General features: G+C 40.2%; 1 protein-coding gene across 6 annotated transcripts in view; it reads right to left on the reverse strand.

The window, feature by feature from the left end:
• Positions 1-23,330, reverse strand: part of FTO (FTO alpha-ketoglutarate dependent dioxygenase) — a 330,070-nt gene that overhangs the window by 77,929 nt on the left and 228,811 nt on the right. For 3 of the 6 annotated variants that reach the window (XM_069027336.1, XM_069027331.1, XM_069027332.1), the window contains one exon: positions 19,829-23,246. The exons of 2 other annotated variants lie outside the window; for them this stretch is intronic. In XM_069027336.1, the coding sequence (XP_068883437.1) occupies positions 23,093-23,246 (154 nt within the window). In that variant the 3' untranslated portion in view covers positions 19,829-23,092. Of the gene's footprint in view, positions 1-19,828; positions 23,247-23,330 lie in introns of those variants that run through there. One more of the 6 variants, XM_069027334.1, reaches the window with a different exon arrangement.

Below are 23,330 nucleotides of genomic sequence, written 5' to 3' on the forward strand. Positions count from 1 at the left end.
ACTTTGCAGTAACCAAAGCTGGAATCCAACTCGGCTTCAGATAAACGGATTTATATATTCTTTGCACTTGAGTTTATATTTAATCCAAATTACACTAGTTAAGGGTTTACCCCTGCAAGGACAGTCACAGTGCAACAAATATTTAATCTCATTCTGCTTCTATTTTAGCTTGGCCTAATTAATTGAACGTGGCAAACATTCTTGTTAATCCCATAGCACCTTCACTACTATGTCATTGACTGGTTTTCTGCCCACTCTACATTTCTTGACAGGGAAAATGAGCTTATACAGAGGTTTGTGCTGTCATAGCTTGAATTTAAGATCATGGTATCACTGAATGGTTGGGGCTGGAACCACCTAGACCAATCCCCCTTCTCAAGCAAGGCCACCTGGAACCTGTCACCCAGGACCACATGCAGGTGCATGTACCAGACCTTTAAAAGTTCTTCAGCCAAAAGGAAGGTGAATTCATCTGAGACTATTGGAAAGGAAATGGTTATCAGGCAGAGCAGATAAGCAGAATACACGAATTATAAAAAGAGCACATCTGGTATGCACTTAAAATGAACATTTCCTCATTGATACATGACAGTGATCACCTCAGACTGCAGTCACCTGGATGTGTGGAACCAATACAAGCCCTCAGTAATCGACAGAGCCCACTAAGCTGCAGCAACAAAGCTTCAGATTTGTAGCTGTAGACATCCATAGGTGATGAAAACAGTTTGTACTATTTTTTCCTACTGCTTTGAACTAGGCTATTGCTCAGGAGAGACTTTGTGCCATCACAGATACTAGATAAGTGTGTCTCACCTTTAAAGCTCTCAACTCATTTTTAAATCACTTGTTCTCTAGTTATTTTCTTGACTGGATTTTTAAAAGTTCTTTAGACTCCAACAGAAATGAACAACTGTATGAGCTCAGTCATCAACTTGGATTCTGCCTCCCCCATATACAGTGTAGGACTAAACTGACAGTCCTGACTTGCTCTGTTATGCTGGTCAAATGGAAAACAGGACAGGAAGAAAACGTATCTGTATTTGAAATACTTATTCCTTTCACGTGTTGTTTTCAGTTACATATTGTGTTGCACGACCCTCTATTTCCTAGGCCTTCTTGGATGTTTTCTGTTTCCACTCTGTATGCAATTTAACCACTGTTGGAACTACACTGCAACCCACCAGGATTGAGAGCCAGGTACTTCTCATAATAGGAGGTCAAACTAAATGAAAGTCAGAGCCCCACCAGTTCTCACAGCTGAATTCCAACACTGGATATGACATGGCCAAGGGGAAAATATTGGATTTATTTTTATGAGTTAGTCATAACCCTAATGCCCTTAAGAGGTACTGTGAGAAGTGAATCCATTCATAAGGCCAACAAGGTCACTTTTAACTTGTAAAAATAAATCCAATATTTTTCACTATGTCTTATTAGGTTTGTACAATGCAGCAACCACTGTGGTTTGTTTTTAAAACGTCACTTCCCACAACTGCTCATATTGCTTTTTAGCATGATTGCTCTTTCCCATGTTCCTCAGCTCCCAAGGTCTGCATTGTCTCTTTCACTGCCTTTGTTTGTGCTTTGACATGCCTGGATGAAACACATCCTGTTACTGAAAGTACTCTCGAGTTCTATGTTCAGCTCCTGCTCTAACACAATTCCATTGTCCCAGTCTCTCTTTTCTGCCTCACGTGCTTAACACACCCCTGGCATTTCTCTCGGCTGTCCCACACAGCCTCAGCCTTCCCTGACCTGTCTCGGTGCCTCCTGCCAACCAAACTGCAGCCATCAGAATTCCACAGCAGCACTTGGAATTTGTTGCTTAGGCTGGTCTGATAAACAGTCCAATAACAGCCTAAATTTTATAACATCTTTTTCTTTCCTCCTTTAAGCTTCAATAGCTTAGAGGAGGATGGAAGAGCTGAGATATGACCTGAAACACTTGTCCCAGCCCATGAAATCTGCCATTTCAGGCCATGAGAAGTCCTGCAGACCTCAGGGCTGTCTCATTTTGAACAGCTTTTCCCCCAACAGACAGCAAGAGCTATTACACATTTCCTTTTTCTCCCTTGTAGCCACACCGTAATTCACAAACATCAGGAAAAGGCAGAGGGTATGGAAAGACACAACCTTATAACCAAAGAAGGAAGGTTTCAAGTAACTGCTGACACACACAGGAGTGGGAAAGTTTGGGATTGCACAGTGTACTGGTTTAACAAAACTTGGTTTGTGGGGGCAGGAGAACTCGAAACAGTCACACCTTCTTGTCTGCAAGAGAAAGGATGGCAGCATCTTTGTGCCCAGCACAGCTTGAAGAGCTGAGCCTCAGAAAGTCAAGAGGAGATTTCAGGAGTAGGACAGGAAGTGTCTCAGAGGTGGTGAAAGGAGGAATGAGATACTCATCCCTTCAAAACACAGGGGAAAAATATTATTTCAGGGATAATGCTAATATTCCAAGAAACCAAAGGAAAGCAGTGGATCAAAGAATACGGACAGAGCAGAAGAGTTCGCACTCAGTATAATTCAATCTTTTTGGCCAGCTTCTGCTTCTGGGCAGAAGCTTTAGGGGCATTCATAAAAATCTAATTAGAAAATAACATCTCTCATGAATTATTAGCTCTCCTCATATCTGGTTGTAATAGATTAAATTAAAGTCACAAAACCAGCAAAATATACTAAATCAATTAAAAAGGAGATTTTTATGTCAATCACAGTCTATTGCTTCCTTTTAAAGCACTGAGAAAGAAATGGTTTATGCCAAGAAGCCTCTCCAGAAAATATTTGCTTTTCCCCTTCAGGAGTGTTCGGAACTTTCCAAAAGCCATGAAACTTGTATTTTCTCCCCCCCTTAGCACTAAGCAAAACATAAACCAAGTGGTGAACAGTTATAGGAACTAAAAAACCTCTTTTTTTGTTTTTGCCCATGTATCCATCTGTATGTTCCCTTTCACTTAAATATGATGAGCCTGTATTTTTACTGGTGAAGACTGAGCAGAATTTGGCTTTGGTTGATCCAGATCTAAACAACCATAATTTGCTCACCCTTTATCCAAATTCTGAACAATATTCCTTCCCAGTAACAATTTTCAGTCCCTTTGTGCTAATGTAAATGGTTTCACCAATGTAAATGATTGCACAAGGTACAAAGGAAAAGCAGACCTTCAGCTGTGTCTTGGTGAGAAAAGGCTCTGCACAAGCACAACGGCTCCCACCGTTCCCACACAGCTCCGAAAAATGGCATGGACACGTCTTTATCATTTCAAAGCTCCAGCTCCCTGCTCGAGTAGCAGCTCCACATCATATAGTGCAATTTGAAATCTTGGCACTTGGCTTTCAATAATTCCCTGTTAGATTACTGTCTGTGGAAGAGCATATAACACAACTGCTACAAATGCTGGGAGCAAAATCTTCAATAACAACTTAGCGCATATGATAACTTTCCCAATTTCCTGCATCTACACCACCTATCTCTTTACTCTGGTCTGTAGCAGCTTGTTTCTTTATTGAACATCTGCCTTGGGATCCCCTGTCATAAAAAGTAATAAACACATCAATCCAAAAGAAAGAGTATTGCACAGCCCAAAACTACTTAACCAATCAAATTGGCAGCTGGTAGCATGAAACTAAAGGGATAAAACTCCAAGGTGCTTTTTTTATACAGTGTATTTCTAATGATATTACACACCTGCTGCCATTTTATACACCTAGCTGCCTGAGTGCTTCTAATAAGTTAATTATAGTTTCTAGCACCAATTATAGATTTCAACCTTTGTGGAAATACAAAGCAATGGGATTAATTTGTAAATCTGCTATCTTACTGATATTTGACAGCTATTGCTTTGATTCTCCTTCCTACAAAATACAGATGGATTGTCTTGGGAAAAAAGCATTCTTTAACCAAATAATAATAAAAAAGCACAATAAAAATGCCTTGTAGCTTATTATCTACAGAACCCACAACTTGTAACTGTGACTGTAATTATAGCTGTTCGAGTTTCCCCTGCAGGTTTTGCTAAACAAACAAATGAAAAAGATACCCAAAAGGAAAAACCAAAGCAATTTGTGCTCTCCAGTTATCATAATATAAATATCCATAGATTACTTGCATAGAGAGAAGATCAGATCTAATCTTTCACCAGTTTCTTGTAAATTAGAAATTACATTTATTTCAGGTGTATACTTTGCCCAGTTCATATCCAGCTGTAAATTAGAGCAGTTTTGCCTTTGGGGAGAAAAACCTCACTTTTGAAACGTATCTTATTGACTGTGTATAGATTACCAGCAGCTGATCCATGGAGTAGATTTGAAGGTAGAACTGCCTATAGGCAACTTTCTTTATTGATTGTAGATTGATATTCAGTTGATTTTTAAGAAGAGCCAAATAAAATAAAGCTGCAATGTAATTGTCAACTTTCTGTAGGAATAAGAGAAACAGGGTGCCCAGGGAAGTGATGGAGTCACCATACCTGCAGGTGTTTAAAAGCTGTGTAGATGTGAATTTAATGACATGGGTTAGTGGTGGGCTGGACAGTACTGGGGATACCGTTGGACTCAATCCTAAAAGTCTTTTCCACCCAAAATAAGTCCACGTCTCTTTGATTAGCTCAGACAATACTGTTATTTGACAAGCTATTTCTTCTTCATCTTAACACTCACATTAGCATGCCTGGGTCACCTTTCCTTTCAGTGTTCCCCTTCTGTGCATTTAGGAAGGTGAAGAGGGGAGGAAGGCTGTGGTCAGCTGGTACATGAACTTTCAGTATCTGCAGAGTCACACAGGTACTTGTGATGCTTCTGGACAACACTAAGGTCTGCATTAATGTGCAGCCTGCCACACACGCCCCTCAGCAAAAAAAAGATCCTCCTTTTGGGTTAAACATTCTGAACAGTTGCCTTGAATATAGTGTTTTCTTTTAAAGCTCTGTCACAGTAAAAGCTACAGGTAGCTCCCTGAGCCACAAGACCCATGAATTCCCACTTGCTATGGAGTTCTGGCTCATAATTTCACAGCTGTGTAGGCGAGATGATTTCTAGTAGGACTGAGTTCTCAAAACAACCTTTTCCTTACAGGCATTAATAATGCCTCTCTTCCATTTTCATAAAAGCAGCAGAAACTTAACCTGTTATTCAATTCATTTTGGTTTAAATCAGTCCTTGGTTGATTAGGGTACAGAAGTGGCTTATTTGTCTGAGCACATAGCACGACTGCAAACACACTTCTTTAGGAAACCACAAGAAATGATTTACTCTTATGAAAAATCTCTGTTCAAAAAGTTACAAAACTGAGATACCAAGCACCAGCTTGGATCCAGCAAATCACTTACACATTTTTCAGTTGAAACTCATGCAATTTAAATCTAAGTATATCCCCAAGTGCACTGGTGGTTTGGGACTGAAAAGCTCAATGCCCAATCCAATTCTACTCAGTGTCACACTGACTATTAAAATCAAACATGAGTTAAGAATGTGCATCCATTGTGGATAATTGCTGGAAGCTTATGGGAAACTGTTATACAGCCAAAGCATTTTAAATAACATTACCCTAGTTTTATAAGTGTAAAACAGAGAAAGCCCTGGTTTTCTCAGGTTTACCAGAAAGAAGTTGTGTGAACAGCAGAACTAATGAAGACTAATTTCCCATAAATTCAAAATCTTTGTCACCAAAATCCTGCCCCTATGCCCTCACCACAACAGTTCTGCTCTCTCCCTGTTGTTTATACAGGACACAGCCCTTGCTGTGCCTGACTGACCAGGTGGCTGCTCCAAAGGGACAGTGATGGGCACCTCCTGCTGGTTCCTCCTCAGAAGGGACACTGCTCTCTGTCACCCTTGTTTTGCCACATTCCAAACTTCACAAAACAATTTCAGAAGTTGAATCTCTGAGGCTTGAATTTTTATTTCATATTAGTTTAAAGTTAGCCAAAAATTCAACAGCCTTAAGGACAATGAGTTAAAAACCACCAGAGCAAACAGAGCTCCCCAGCCAAGCTTGGTCCAGAGGGGTAGCAAAGCCTTGTTCCTACAGATGGAAAAGTCCTGATGAAAACTGGCCATGCCTGAATTTGATCCCTCTATTAATCACAGAACATATAAATTATTTACCAAAGGCAAGACTTTGTACAAAACACCATAGTAAACACAGGAATGTGGAGAAACACTGCCACTTTCTGCTTTCAGGCATGTCCATCAGCTTCTTCCAGGCTCTTGGGTTCCTTCCCATCATGATTCTAGCTCCCTTCACTGCCACAGACCAAGGCATTCTCCTGGGCAGCTGGGAACTGAATGAATGAATGAAGTTTTTGCATCTGTGCTCCCATTTCCTGTCATCTCAGACTCACTCCAGCTGTGGATAACCATGTCCATTGTGTTTTGAGCCCACAGAGGGGTGGCCTCTTGTGCATCCACGAATTGCAATTTTCCCCTAACAAAGAAAGCTGTTCCTGTGTATGTGATGCCATTCTTTTGATTCCTACATAAGCCCAACTTACATGATAACCAACTTCATGGCTTAGAGGAGGCAAATTGAGGACAGAAGGAGCCCATTAAAGCACAAAAATAACCCAAAATATCTTTTCTGCAGATATTTCACAGATATCACTTAATTTTATTTATAGAAGAAACTAATAAAGCATGCTCACCATTTGTAGAGTGTATAATATGATTAACTACTCCTTCCTACCTGCACATCTCAGATTTCCTGTAACAGCAATATTCAAATGACAGTATTTAAGAGGAGAAATTGTTGTAGCAGCAAAACATTACACAGTTTGTGAGATGTCTATGTCTTTTTTCACTGCTGGTCAGTTCGCTTTTATACCAAATTTTCAATTTTCACCTTAAAAAAAAAGACCTTACTCCTTGATGCTAGTACTTATACAGCTCCATAACATATACCCCAGTAAATATACAGCATTTGAAATATATATGAAGTATTTTATATCTCATTCCTCATGAAAATCCACTGGTAGATAACTGATAATTACTCACAGCTGCTTCTGATTTCGGGCAGTTACTCTGATGTATGTAGTACCTCATTACTGTTTGAGGGGATTTTTCCTTCTGATTTCATTCTCTCTAAAACTGCTGGCAAGGCCACTTGCTTGAGGAGGGTGGAACTGAAGTGCAGCACTTAACATTTCAGAGTACATTATTTGGTGATGGGCAGGCAAAATTACTTCACGGGGTGTTTATCTGCCCTTCTAATGGATGTGAGGTCTAAACCCCTTTCCCTGTAGGACTTTCCTATGGTTAAGTACCCAAGTTCCCTGAGCTAGAGTTTGTCTGCTTTTTAGCAGTAGGCATGGCACAAAGATTTATGTTGCTCTGTGTGACCATACCAGTCATCCAGCACTATTAATTACAGAAAAATCATTCTCCTTGTTTCTAAAGCCCTTTGAATTAACTTCCATTATGAAGTTGTACCACAGATGGTCAAATGCTTGTGAACAAGGAGAAGGCAAACATTCTTGAAAACACCTTTGTGATCAATCTAGGCTTCTATGTCAGGGAGAAAGTCAAGGGATTTCAGTGACTAAAGATGACTTTCCTCAGCCAAATTTAGCTGAAAGTTACACAAGCAAGTTATCTCATCTCTCTCCAGAGTCAGTGACAAGAGATAGACTTCTTCAGAGACAGTTCAGGCTAACATGAAAGAAATACCAAATCCAGGTGGGATGATTAACCCTCTGGAGATGCTTCTTGCTATTCATTCATTATGGAAACCATCTCAGAACATGGAGCTAATCATCAAAAGATCTTTGCTTAGATAAGATGAATGCTCATTTTCCCAATGGTTCTAAAATTATGGCAACCTTGTATGTAAAAAAAAGGAACAGATAAAAATATCTGAGGAGAATGTATAAATATCTGAACACAGTTATGACACTTCAAAAACAGAAGTATTATTTTCTTCTACTGAAGATGGGGAAATCATAGTAAGAGTGAACATGACAGATAGTTTTGTCTGCCAAAAAAGACATAGCACAGGCTACTCCTCTGCTTCATCTAGATAATTTTCTTGAAAGCAGTTATACCAAGGTAAAAAGACATTACTTAATTTCTTTTCATAATAAGAAACAAAAAAGAATATTTAAACTGTGCCAAGTCCTTCCTAATGAGGGATCTGCTTGCACATATTCTGCATCTTTCTAACTACCAAACCCATGCCATCACCCACCACCTTGTATTACATTTATTTTTGTTCAAACTGCCCTGCCAAAGCTACATGCATACCACTACTGCCACCACTAAATGCTATCAATGAGGCAGGCTGCAAAAATGGAGAATGTAGGCTCCTAATATTGGGTTCAACTGATATCACTTTATTTGCCACCTAGTGTTTGAGTTTGCAGAGTTCACTTCTATTCCATTCAGCTGTAAAAAGGAAGTCTAAACACTTGCTTCTTACATGAAAGCTAAAACAATGTTTTTACAGAATCCCTCACTACAGAATCCCAGACTTTTAGTAAATTCCCAAATGTTGCATGCCTTCCAGCTGACCATTGGACATTAATTTGATTCGATCACAGCATTACTACTAATCAAACCCCTATCATTTGACACTTTCTCTTTTCTCAGGCTACACAGAATGGCCTTAATCCAGACTTCTCATGGTACAGATCTACCAGAGCCCAGACTCTGCCTGGCCCCCAAGAGCAAGTGAAACGCACATCATGGATCAAATCCCTTCTTTCACCCGTAAGGGCAGACCTGTACCTCCTCCCCCAGCTGTAAAGCAGTTTCACTTGCTGGTAGAAAAGCAAGGACAGCAAGGGGCAGGACAGTGGTGCTGGTTGGGAAGGGGTGTGCTCAGGAGCTGGTTCATGTGCAAAGGCTACAAGTCCTGTACAGGCAAGGGAGATGCTCCACTGGACAGACACAGCAGTGTTGCACAGGCACTCCGATTTCAGTCAGCAATTTGGTTACAGAAACAGGTGAAACACAAAAGTCTAAAGGGAATTTTTTTTAATTTTAAAAGAATGAGCTGGCCCTCTCCCACATCCTGCAGAGTAAAGACACCACTCCCTGTCAGCAGGGCAAGAGCAAGAGCACTAGCACAGGTGTGTTGGGACATGCCTGCATACGATGTCTCTGTAGCATCAGACTGTGCTAGACTGACTCAGTTTTACACTCGTGCTCTGAAGAAGGCTGCTTACCAGTCCAATGAACATATGGCTCTTGCAGGGTGGAAATGCCCTCTGCTGACTTTGGCAGTGGCATACCCACAGTATGTCTCCACTTTAATTTTCCCAGTTTGATTTGATTTGTATTGCAAGAAAATGATCCCAAATGACCCTCTATTTATTTATTTTTAAACTCAACATACTAGGTGTATTAATGTTTCATCATCTGTTCTGACTGCCCCCTTCCAGGAAGCCCCCCTGCGGTAACAGAAGATTTTTCAGTGGGACCATATTCATCCCATATGCCAACAACAGCCCTCTGCATGGCTCTTGCTACCTGTCTGATCGGGAAGGAGTTAAAATCCTAATTTTTCTATTGCATTTCACTTTAAAGATAACCCTCTTTTATTACAGCATGGCTCAAGCCCTTGGCTTGCACCGACATTGCTCAGCAGAGCGTTTGGTTTTCTCTTTACATCACATTTTAGTGAATGTTGTGTTTTATAAGATAAAATGATAAATGGCCTGACTTAAATGACCGGAGGGTATCTACTTTCCTGCTACTCTATTTAAAAGGTTTCTGTGAACATTTTACACACCTTATTGTGTGACTGTGGCTGTCTAATAGCAAAGGAAACAATAGCCTCTGATGTCCACAGAGGCAGGGCATACCACACAGGTGCCATGTTTTACAACACCACTATATCTTGTCATTCAGAAGTGCTCCCTGAACAAATTGCCTGTCATATTTAAAGATAAAATCTGACAGTGCCAGAGCTGACAAGTAGTCCTCAACCCTGACATACAACACGGAGCTGAATTTTGCTAGATTCACTGTAGATGGATTTGTCTTTAGAGATTCACAGCAAAGCTAACTGCTGGCAGAGCAGCAAAAATTATTTCAAAACATTGCTAAGTGTCAGACTTTATTAAATGGTTGCTTTAAAAAAAAGGGAGAAAAGCTTCTGTGTTAGATTTAGAAAAGAACTATATGGAAATGTTTTTACATATTTTACTAATCCATAAAATAATGATTTACAGCATTTCTAAATAATAGAAAATCCTGCAGTACATTTCAGGAAGTGTATATTCATAGCTCCTTAGCACTGGGATTTTTATTTACACTACAGGAGCTTGTATTCTTTTATCTTTTGCCTTGTGAGGCTCTAAAAGGTACATACAGTAAATGAGAATTAAGAAGGAGTGACACAATGTCCAGCAACGCCCCTCCACTGCTCAGGTGGTGACTGGGGGGCAGTCAGAGGGCTGCCTGGGGAAGCAAACACTGGTGCTGCAGTGCTGTTTACCCCCAGCAACACCAAAGGGAACAGAGGATGGAGGCTGCAGAACTACAACACAAGTGGCACTGGCAGATGGACAGAGGCAGGGCAGGTACTCTACAGGTATGTTTGAAATCCCAACATACTTGCAACTACTGCAGTCACTTTCAGATCAGCCCCTTTTTGCTCTCTTTTGAAGTTCTGAGTGGTAAACAGCCACATACACATTCATTTGCTTATCCAGCTCTTTGTTACCATTTTATGCCCCCATTAGATATCCATACATTTACCTCCCTCCTTGGCCACAGAATGCAAACTTTTGAATGTATAGCTGGACAGATTTTTCTGTCCTGTTCATTAGCCATTAACAAGGAGCTAGGTGTTTGTTCTCAAAGAGGAAAAAGAAAGGCATAAAACATTATCTGCAGTTCAACGTGCCACGTTGTGTCAAATCCTTTCACAAAGACAGCCTTGATGTCGAGATGTCTTTTCACACCTACTGCCAGACGAGTGCTGAACTGATGTAAAGCAGACGTGCCAGCAACAGCACCTGGCTGCCCCTCCCCGGCCACCCCAGCACTGCCCCACAAGTCTGGTGCTGCCAGAACCACGTGCCGAGCTGGAGCCACATGAACATCCCATTGTGGGACAACGGGACAGGACATGGCCATGGGTGAAGTCAGCAGGTGTCACACAGAAAGCAGGTAGGGGCAAGCAGGATGCCAGTGGAGCAGCCAGCCAAGTGTCATTAGCAATCACAGAAGAGCTGTCAGAGTAAGCAGAAGCAGCTGACTCCCAAAATCATAGAATGGTTGGGGTTGGAAGAGACCTTACAGATCAGCTCGTTCCAAGCCCCCTGCAGTGGGCAGGGACACCTTCCCCTAGACCCCATCCAAGCTGGCCTCAAACACTTCCAGGATGGGGACATCCACAACTTCTCTGGGCAACCTGTTCCAGTGTCTCATCACTACCACTGAGTTATGTTTCTTCAAGGAAAGGGACCCTCACCATAGGGGCAAAGCCAGAAATGAGTGCAAGTACCTATGAAAAACCTGGGAAAGAGACAAGGAGGGTAAGAGGGAAAACTGTGCCCTTTCCCACCTGCTGGGTGACAGCAGGAAGGTGAGAGCAGGGGGCTGCAGCCACATTTCTGGAGGGGTTGTGGTGCTGCTATGCAACTTGAACTTCTGACAAGCTAGTGCTGATGTAGGAGTCTGGGCCAGGAGTATTATCCAAGTGTCCAAAATGGATGATTGACATCAGTTAAGTCAGGATCAATGACTGGAGAGCCTACTGCTACATCTTGCACGTAAAACTGATGTGCAGAAGGCTGTGGAATTATAAAATGGGAAATTAAGTGGTCAGAGACAGGCAAAATTTCAGCTACAGCTCCCACCTCCAATTCATATTTCAGCCACAGACCTGCCATGAGAATCAGGATTTGAGTTTAAGAATAATGGTTGAAAATGCCTTTCTGAAAATCAGCAATCTCGGAATTAGAGGGGCAAACAAACTCACCCTATTTTTGTTCAGATACAAAAGAGCTCAGTGGTGGGTCTAACACCCTCTAACTGCTGGGATCTCCCTTCCCTGCCATGGGATTACTATTCAGCCATGGTGGCCTCCCTGTGCTGGTGACTCTGAGGCAGGTTTGCTGCTATAGTGTGCACAGTCCTGCACAGTGTGGGGAAATAATATGTGTGAGTATGAGAGGGAAAAAGTTCAGGTGCAGACACAGCTCCAATGAAATCGCTCCTACCCAGCTCCACAGCAGCCCCCTGGCTGAGACTTATGCCATGGGACATAGCAAAGGACCACCAGGTATGAATTCTAATTGCAGCTCTAACTTGATTTTGGCAGACCCTTCTGAGTGCCTCTTTTACGGTACATCTCAGCTGGGTCCCTGGACTTCAACCCCAGGAGTGACTCTTGTGGTTTTCATCTGTTGGATAAAAATATCTGCTGCTGTCACCAGCTGCACTTAGTCCAAGAAGAAAATAACCCCAGCTTTACTAAGGTGACCCACACAGGGACACTTCTCACTGTCTGCAACAGAAGAGCCATTTACATGAGTTTCATCTTCTCTCTCACAGAACTTTTCTATAGCATGGACCTATATACTAGTCACGACACTACAAAAATCTCCCCAAGTACTCCATCATCCAGTTTCCTACAAAGCTTGACTTTGCCTTAGGAATAGTGTTAGCAGAAGATGTAATTGTCATTCTCCCAGGCTGCATCAAATCTTATTTAAGGATGGATCTCCTCTCAATTTCTCTTAGAGGCACTTTACCCTAGAGAGAACCAATCCATTATTGGAAGGAGATGTTCTGACCCCATTAGCTGGGCAGATGTGTGCTTGAACTACAGACCTCTGAGCATCCTCAATCCAAGATGAGCTAGCTCAGGCAATGGTGTCTGGAAGGGATGCATCCTCAGAGATCCCTTTGCATCCTGCTCTGTACCAGGCAAGTGCTGAATGCAAACTGCAATAGAGATCAATAGAGTATGGCCAGCAGTTCATTGAAATGACTGAATGTAAGGGTATGCAGGTAAATATAAAATCCTGGGAAGTGTCATTTTGGATGTATGTTATGTTTTAAAAAAAAGCATTGGAGAGAAATTCCTTGTGATTTATAATTCTCATATTGGCGTGTACAAAACATCAGTGTGTTATATTGAATTTTTTAAAAAGACTGCTCTGTTCCAAGCTTGCTTCATGCATGTTTGACTCTGGCCCCTGAGAATACCAGAAAATGCATAATACAAGCATTTGCAACCTTTGAAAGTGGAAATGTCATAACTTAGTCTTAGTTAGTCAGTTGTGGCCCTGACTCTAGAGAAAGTGCTGTTGTCCAAAATGCTTCGCTCTACATTGATTTTTCTTTTATCAACTAGGAGTTCTGGTAAAAGAACCATAGATCTAATAATATCAGTAAAGCAAAGAAAGTAAGGAATAGTGAGCTCTTCAATATATACAGGTCAAGCCACAATCAATTTCCAGATTTGAAATTATGTTTTTAAAATGTATGTTTAATACAAGATCTTGTTCTAAGTCTATCAAGTCAAAGCTTGTATGGTTTCAAGTACCTGAATGACTGCTTTATCAAGTAGCCCAAACTTAGGCCCCAGAGGTTAAGCAATAAAGGAGAAACAAAAATAATTTAAAAGCTTCTGCAGCTAGTTGAACCCAGCAACAGCTCCTTAAACCACTTTTACATTCCTACATTTGACATACTATAAAGCCACAAGATACATTGAAAAGCTATGAATTTGCTAAGTAGGATTTCCCTTCCTCTTGTTGTTAGAGGTCATTAAGTTTATTAGATGTTAGCAAAATACTTGTAAACAGAAAATATGAAGGCTTATGAAAAGTGCCCTTTATTTTCTAATTAACATGCAACTAGGAACAGGATAACAGAAACCTAATTAATGAAGTGCTGTTAGTTCCAAAATCTTAGTGATAATTATGCAGCAAGTTTCATACAGACCTGCTGAAGTGAAATATAATTGTGCAAAAGGCAGCATATAGATTAGATGAAAACTTGCACATATGTTTTTAGCAGATAAGCTGATTCAGTTATAGACTAAAATCATACTCTGGACTCACTGAAAAATCAAGAATCCAGAGTGATACAAAATTTCTTTACTTCTTTTTACCTATTTACAAACTCAGTGTGATTCTTCTGGTTTGAGATGATGGTTCTTTTACATGAATGATCTTGGAATAAAAAACCCAACACTTTTAAAAATGTTTAGCAAAAACTCACTTTGAACTGTGATTGTACGACTACAAAATACAGACATTGGCTGACAGGTAAATTGCACATCTACAACTTCAGCAATATAACTTGAGACCTTTTAGATCAGAAATGAAGTCTCATCACCAAATGAAAAGAATATCTTTTAGCTATAGCAGGGTGTATAACCTTACAAAACTCTCATTTGCAGAGTGGTAACTGTATATAACAGGGTGCAAGCGACAACTACAAGTCTGTCTCCTCAACAAGAATTTAAGTTCTCACAACAGATCTACAGAAAGAATGAAATTAGGGTAAAAATCAAAATTCAACAAACACCAAATCCTGATTAGTCTCTGCCTCAATTAAGACCAGCTGCTCTTGAATGGAGATGCTTGTTCTTTAGTCTCCTTGTGCTTGTGTCCCTCCAGCAAAGGCCCTGATTATTGCATCTTTTTTTTTTCTGAAAGGTCACTCCTGCCATGTGTTTTACCCATTTTTTATGAAAAGTAAAAAACGGAGAGGAAAAAGAGGGGAAAAAAGGAAGAGTTTAAGGCACTCTAGATCCCAGGGACACTCATCTTGGTCTTTCTAGATACGTACAGGATATATCACAGTGTATTGTCAGAAACCTTGGTTTTGCAAATGGGTCTCCATCCAGTTGCCTGCCTTTTAATCAATTAAACTTTTTCTAAAGCCAAGAAAAGAATGTTCTAGGCTAAGAAATCAAATTTCTCACCTCTTGGATGCCTTGCTGACTCTGAGCTGGAGTGTGTTAATAATGGACTCTGTCAACTTTTTCACTCCGAGACTCCATTCCATCCCAGCCAATATTAGTCACATTTCCATCACCTCTTGGCTGGAATCTACTAATGCAGAATAATTTCAGCACACAGCCTTTGGCCTGAAGGGAACTCCAGGAATTACAGAACACTGCAGTGCACCTCAGCCACACGGCCATGTGCACATCAAATCACTCTGCTGTCCTCTACAATGGCTCTTGTCAGAGCATCAAATGAGTTCTGCAGTATTGGTCCTTGCCTTGATCTGCCACCCGAATCTGGGATAGCATGGACAGCTTTCCACTGGGAAAGAGACAGCTAATGACAACTATTCCTTTGATATAGTAGAACCCTACACAAAATCTAATGTGGCTGTATATAAACCTGTGAAATGAAGCTCTTTAGAAACAACAGACATCACAAACCTCACTCTTACTCTACATACAAGACACATTTCTATGACATTGCCTTGTTTAACATGACTACGTATGTTTTAAACTGCAAGCTCTACTGCAACAAACATGGAACAGTTTATAAACTCAGTGTTGGTAGGCACTGAGTTCCTGCTATTCACCTAATGTAACAGTTTGTGTCAGACAGGGGAAGTGTGAGGTTGCACTGCCAGAAGAATGTGTTCTAAACCTAGTAGAGCCATAAATTTTTGCTGAAGGAAACACTATTTCAGGGAGTAGAAGTCAGTCATATTCATTTATGATATTAGTCTTACCAAAGGCACAGAAATTAATCTGCCTTCCTTACTAGATTTGCAATATAACCAGAATTTAATCCTATCAATTCAAGAATAAAAACAAATTCTCCACCTGTTTTATCTATTTAACATTATTAAATTGCCAGCATAGGCAGATGAGGCTAACTATGCGCTTGGACTTGACACACAGTTCAGGTTGTGAGAAATGTGCCACTGAAGAGCAGATTCAGCATCCTTGAGTTTGCTGCTTCTATGAAGTTTATATCTCACAATTTGGCATATAGGGAGCTTACAGAAACTAATTTTCTCAACTATGCACCTGAACGTAGTTGGTTTGAAAAATATGCTCTTCTTCCATGCACTGCAACAATGAGGTACTGAAGACAAGACCTAACACCTTCTGGAGGGCAAATGACAGACAAACAGATTCTTTAGGCAGTTTATTTGATAAATGTCAGTAAATTAGTAAATACATTACACAAACTTACATATCACAGTATATCTTGCAGAGTTTTATAAACAGGTCTTAATAAAAAGTAGCAGTACCAAATGAAAAGGGAGTCAAAATAACCTAATAAATTGGTTTGAAAATAAAGGTACTTCAGGGAATATCTGATACATAACTCTAAAGTTTTCTCACTTAAAGGTCACATCAGCCTAACAAAGAACAAAACTTGTAAATAACATTACTGTTAATACTGAGACAAAAGGGAGAGAAGGGGCATCAGTCAATAGAAGAAAAAGAACAGCAATGAAAAATTTGTGGAATTCTTTGATGTTGGATAATAAATTATTTTAGGACGTTCATCAAAATAGCTAGTAAAGCAGTGCTCTCAGTAAAGTACTACCAGACTACCAAATAAGTACCAGACCAAAGTGCTAACAGGTGCATAACCAGCATTCCAGTTAGCTTCAGCAACTCATCTTCACCTTGGTAAAAACAGCACAAATACCAACAGGGTATTTTCTTAAGTGTTTCCTAATACAGCAGCTGTAGCACCTTATGGGGCCTGCAGTGGAAATACGTAAAATAGATCTAGAAGAGTGGGGATAGTATTATATTATATTGTATTATATACCATATATTCTCCATGGAATCATTTAATTCCAGTATAATCTATCTTTCCCATTGAGAGCTCAGGGACTTGGAGTGTAACTAAAAGATTCACTGGAAAGTTTTAATCAAACCTTAGGAGGTCTGAAAGATCTCCATTATATGAGATGTTATTGATATATATTATTGTATGTTATGCAATTAAATATTGTGCTAAATATGACATGAGTAGAACAGATTCCAGCTCCACTTTCAGATATAACTTTGGAGGACAACAAGTTCTATGAGAGCATCTTTAATCTGTAAACTGAGCTGATTTAACTGGAAGTAATGGAGATATGCCAGCAACAGAGGATTACATAACACTCGTTCCAGTGCTGGCACTCAGACTACAGCTGCACTTTTGACCTCTGCCTCAGTTTCTCTGTGTAAAGCATCCTGATATTTCAAGATAAAGAGCCACTTGTAAAATACCAGTAGAATTAGATAAATTTTTCAGTGAAGCTGTTAGGAAATGGACCCTGGAAAATTTCTTCCAATTTCATCTGTTACATCTAGAGGGTTACAATGAACTAGGAAAAATGAAAAACTTGTGACAATAAAGCGGTGATTTCACTGCATTTGTTTTTTCCTTTTTTTATGTAGACATTCATCTTCCACAAGAAACAAAGCTTCTCAAGACATGCTGGAGAGCAAAAGACAAGTCATACACACTTAGTTTCAAAGTTACATTGCTACTCTGAGAGAGAAATCAATGTATACCATATTAAAAACAATCATCACAGCCCTTCAAATGATTGGAGAGCTTAACTTTGAATGCAATTCAACCTAATAGAGGCTTTAATGGCTTTTGACAGATTGTTCCACTGATCAAGGGACATGTATGAAAATAACTGCCTACCAAGCTCTGATTTGATTTTAAGAAAAGAAAACTGAAGGTTAATGGTAAACAGAAGTTGATTGTTCACATTTTCACTGAAATAACTCTATCTGACCTGTTCTTAGAAGCAGTGGAATAAAGGATAATGGGAATCTTATACACCTGACTTTTTACTTTAGCCTGTAATCAAGGGGACTAATCAGACCAAGATGTGTTGGCATGAAAGCAAGTATTTGACGATAGGGAGGGGGAGGAGAACAACTTTTGTGACCAAATTCTTAATCATCATGGACAAGCCCTGTAAAAACAGTAGAGATTTAGAGGATGTAAACCATAGCATAATACATCCTTTTGGATTATGAATGTTATCTCCAAAGCAACAAGAAGGGACACTATAATTCACATGACATATGTGAAGTGCTCATGCCCAAACATCAGCATTTTAATGTGCTAATTTTATCAGTTATTTCTTGGCTTTTATTTTACACATTATTCAGCCAGTTCTGAAGCCTTTCTATGTACAGTCTTTTTGTAATTGTATAAATTATCTTCTCTTGTTCAATGAATGCCCTCAGGCTAAGATGAAGAGGACAGATGAATGTAAATGAAGGTGCAAGCCCAGCCATTGAAGGTGAAGAGTCAGTTTGGACAGAAAAGAGAACAGTGGTTCTATTCAGGATTGCCTCTGCCTGTACAGGTGGGGTGAGCCAGAATAGGGCAGGATGGGAGTCCTACAGAACAAGGAATGTTGGTGGTTTAACCAGAGTCCTTCATCACTCCCTAGCAGCTTCACCTTCTAAAGGCAGATGAGTGTAATGCTGAACTTTTCACTCTTATGGGAAGTGCAGTGGGTGTCTATTTTTGATGAGGAACCTCATTCAAACAGAATTCTTGTCTGGCCCTTCCCTGTGTCAGATCACTGTCCTGGTGGAACAGGACAGAAGATGAGCTGCAGCAACTTGAATCTCAAATGGGAAACAGAATGTTTGGAGGTACTCAGTTTGTGAAGGTCCAGAAGGATGGAGGCGGAGGCTGAAGCTGGGGATGAGAGTTTCTCATCCCTGTTGCTACAGTGGAACAACCACTCTTCCCAGCTATGTAATCTTGGTGTGAGCTGAGAGTGGTCAGCTGCCAGCAAAAAGCTGAGGACTGGCTGTCAAGGGCAGGAAGGGGTTTAGGAAGCCAACAATAACTTTGCACCAGGTGGTAACAATTAAGGGATAGATCCTGACCTGCACTGTACTAGTTTGAGCTCAATGACTCCCATATGAGTTCAGTTAATGAAGTTGTGGCCTTGAGAAAGCACATCCCTTGGGTCTCATGTGCATCTCACCTCGTCTCTCTTGCCCTGCTCTCAGCCCAGCTTAGACATCAGCTCCTGGCCTGGTTCTGTAACTGAGAAAGGAGCAATGCCAACTCTCAGCGCACTACAGCATTTCAGTCACCGTTCATGATGGATTTTAACAATCTGAATTTCTTTATGCCCTGTTACATCAATGGAATCCTTGAATCTGCCCCACTGCATTAATTTGTCCAGCATGATTTTATAGGGCATCTTGCACCACTACCAGTGAACCTAAAATCATATTCAAATTATAATAAGACAACAGATTTGGATATCTATTGGTGCATGTTACCCATCCTGCACAGTTGCCAGTCAGTGATTACTCACAGCACTCTTATTTACCCTTTAAATAATCAGAACCTGATGTAAAGCTTAGAACATAAATATTACGCCTTTAAAATCTACTGTATTGAGATTAATTGTATTTATTTACATAACCTTTTTAACAGAAGAAAGGACCTATGGGATAAAATATTTTTATATACAGAGATATGAACAAAGCATTATAAAAACATTTCTAATTACATTGCATAACACAGCAGTTTTCTATCAAATACTTAAAAACAGTCTGTATCTTTCATCCCTCAAATTACAGAAACAATAGAAGTTTTTCATTTTCTGCCAACATTTTCTTTCTATCAGTGTAAAACCAACTCTGTATCAGATTTATAAGAGAAAGCCCTTGCCTTGAGCATTTCATTTGTACTGGTTCCATGTTTAGTCAGTAGCTTTTGTAAAATTGATGAATATTGTCTAAAGGCAAGTGCAGACAGGCAAACAGATCTGTATCTTCTGCAATCCATTTAGCCTGATACACATGTGCAAGTGAACTATTTTACCTCAATTCAGTCCTGGCTGATGAAAAGTAAATGTAAGCAAAGTTGTGAACTTCACCATTTTAAAAGAACCACTGAATTTAATGTCAAAAGTTAATTTATGCTCTCACCTCTTCCTTGAAAAAACTTGGTCCTCATGCTTCTAAAGCATCCAGGCTTGGCAAACAATTGCTACACATAGGACATTCATTAGAGGCTGTCTTCCAGCTCATCCAAAAAGGAAATGGATTATCTAATGCTGAAATATAAATGGATTGCTAAAGAATCATTGAAACAAGCTAAATTACAACTACTTGAATTGAATAAAGAATAACTTCAAAGTATTTGTCAGCTTTAAATACATAATCTAAACACAGCAATAATTTACACTTGATCTCTCAAGTTTTTTATCTATACTTACCTTTAACTGTGTTCTCCTTTTGGGGTACCCTTTGGCATTACTATGTGCTTCAAACAGTTCCACCACCTTACTCATGTTATTGCTATCAACTCCTGTGGGCTTTGGAGATATGAAATCTTTTCATACTTCTGCATTTCAACTGAACTCACTCAGGTTATACTGATTTAGATGATGCAAGACTGGAATGCAACACAGAGCCCTCAACCACTTGATTATTGGTATTTTGGCAGTTTTATTCATTCCAAAGGTGTTCATTTGTCCATGTCATCGCTATCCATGGCATAGATAAGTGCTATCTGACTGCACTGAGACTAGTACTAGTTCACCTAATTCACTACCTTAAATCTTCAAGCATAGGCAAGACCTGGGAACATGTATTCTAAAAATTCTATTATTACTGTCAGCAGTCTCCTAGTAGGTTTGGGATTGTTTTGTTTTGTGGTGGTTTTTTTTTTTTTTTTTTTTTTTTAGTACTGCTGGAAATAATTTTTTGCCAATCATTTTTTTAATAGCTTTGCCTCCACTTCAGCTACAAACTACAACACTGATGTGCCTTCTCCACCCTTTGTGGTGGTCAGATTCCTTTCAATTCTGTGATCCCCATGGTTTTTAGCAGCGCTTAATTAAACACAAAGTAATCATAAAGTAGCAGCATAAATAAACAGTCCCCTCAAACACTGTGTTAACACTGTTACATCATTAGCTTGTTAATTCATATTGCTCATTTCCAAAGCAATATCTGCTTCTGAGAACTGCCTTTTCAAAAGCAGAATTCCCACATCTTCAGCTAGCTTTTCTCTAAGTGATCTCCAAAGCAAACAGTGTTTAGTGTGGCACTAATCCAGATATGTGCTATTTGCCCACTGGTAAAGCCAGCTTTAGCTAGTGCAGGAAAGAGAAAGTTGTGCCCATAACAGTATTTCCAAATGTTATGAAATCTGTGGCACAAGAGACAAATGTGTGGATCAAGGTAACATTATCAAAACCTGTTTTAAGTAATAATTTATTCTTCAGAGAGTTTTTCCATTCTACAGGGTAACTAAAAGTTTTCACAGAAGCCCAGGACTACAACGGAAACACTTGATTCAGGTCTTTATACTTTTTCTGGCACATCTATACCAAAAGTCTTATGAAGTACAATCTTTACCTGACATAATTGTCCTGGCAAAAGCTGGTAGGTGTGGACACATTTTTATACCGCTAAAATGGAATTTTTACTGGCACAGCTTCCTTAGTTCCAGGGAGGTCTGGCATACGTGATACTGTCAAAAGTACAATTTTCAGGAGTACAAGCCTCATACACAGACACAGCACTTTGCCAGTACAGAAAGCTGGTGTGTTCTGGGTGAGCCTGGCCTCAGCAGAGACTTTAAACACCAGATTAACACAGAAGGCATATTCATTTCTTGGTGGCAACGTCAAACTCTGAATCTTACTGGCTTCTTTTGTAGTGATAACACAGCCTGAGTGTTTTTTTGCTGTAATGATTTTCTGCTTTCTGTGGCAAAGTCGGACACCAGTCCAACCAGCTCAGTTAAAATAGCAACTTATGAAATCAAAATTCTCTATCTCATTCAGGAGCACCCTGTATCATCCCACACAGAATTGTTCTTTTTATAGCATGTTACTACAAAACATCACGAACAGCTTCATTTCTCATAGTTTTCTGTTTTTTTTCTCATAGATCTCACTTGATGCTCCAATACCCAATATCACACAATCTAAATCTAGTTTGTTGGGGGACCAAACAACCCAAATGGAAGGCCTTAGGTCCATCAGCTCATTAGGCAATGCACTAGGAAACCTGGCCTCAGAATAGGATTCACAACATGAAGAAACAAAGCAATGGTTAGGAACTAAATTCTGAATTCCAGGGAGCCCAGGAGGTATAGATTCACATCAGAAATCTCTCCTAGTAGTATACTTAGTTGCCACGAGGCAAAACAGTAAGAAAGTCTTGGGATCTATGTTAGAATGCTCCTCCAGAACTCCTCATCTGAAAAAATGGTCTAAGAAGGAGCCGCTGCACAAAGGACTACCTCCACCATCTCCTGCCCCTTTGTGTTACTGGATGAAGAATTCACAGCTCTGTTTTGAAGATCTCCAGCAGGTTCACCCCAAGCTGGCCTCTCATTAGGATGCCCAGATCATGCAGTTTGCTTTGCCACAAGTGTGAGCTACACCTTGGGTTGCTCAAACATGCCAGGCCAGAGACAGTTCTAGGCACTCATGGAGGCTGACATTTAGATACCGAGGGAACCTGTCAAAACACTGGCTGAATTGGGCTGTTGAGCCTCAAGAAGAGATGGCTGAGAAGGGACGTTATTGATGTCTGTCAGTATCTGCAGGAGGTGTCAGAGCAGGGACCAGGCTCTGCTCCGTGGTGCCCAGCAATGGGACAAGAGGCCATGGGGAGGAACTGATGCCCAGGAACCTCTACCTGGACATGAGCAAGAACTTCTTTCCTCTGCAGTGCCCAAGCACTGAACAGATTGGCCAGAGGCTGTGGAGTCTCCCTCACTGGGGATATTCCAGAACTGTCTGGACACAATCCTGTGTCCTGTGCTCTGGGATGGCCCTGCCTGAGCTGGGTGGTTGGACAAGATAATCCCACTGTGGTCCCTTCCAGCCTGACCCATTCTGTCATTCTATGAAACACAGATATCCCTGGGCTGGATGGTCAATAGGAATTAAAGCAGAGGAGGAGGGAACTAAGGCTGGTGTTCTGGACTTCAGGTCTTAAAAAAACACACACTTCTGTAAATTTGGGGGCTGGTCTTTTTTATTATGAGACAGTAACTAAGCTACTGTGTAAAGGCTGGTAAAATCTGCATTGACACATAAAATAACAAAGAATCATAAAGCTGAAAAGATTTATGATAACTACAAAGCTTCTCCCTGGATGACCAGCATCAATAATTCTAGGATGGAAGGTCACTTGTTATTCTATCCATTGAACAAGATTTTGTAGATAAGCAATTACTTCTTCTAGATCATATGGCAGAGGCATATTACATTCATCATTATCTGTCCAGAAGGGATGGCATTCTGGTTTCTGCTCTTCTGGCAAGCTCTCTGCTGCATCTGACTGGCATCTGAAAAGAAAGGTAAGCAGATAAACTACTTAAGTAAAACTGTATCAAGAAACTGAATACTCAGCAAGGATACATTTGAGCATT

Source organism: Aphelocoma coerulescens, chromosome 11, assembly GCF_041296385.1.
Source record: "Aphelocoma coerulescens isolate FSJ_1873_10779 chromosome 11, UR_Acoe_1.0, whole genome shotgun sequence".
Classification (NCBI taxonomy): domain Eukaryota; kingdom Metazoa; phylum Chordata; class Aves; order Passeriformes; family Corvidae; genus Aphelocoma; species Aphelocoma coerulescens.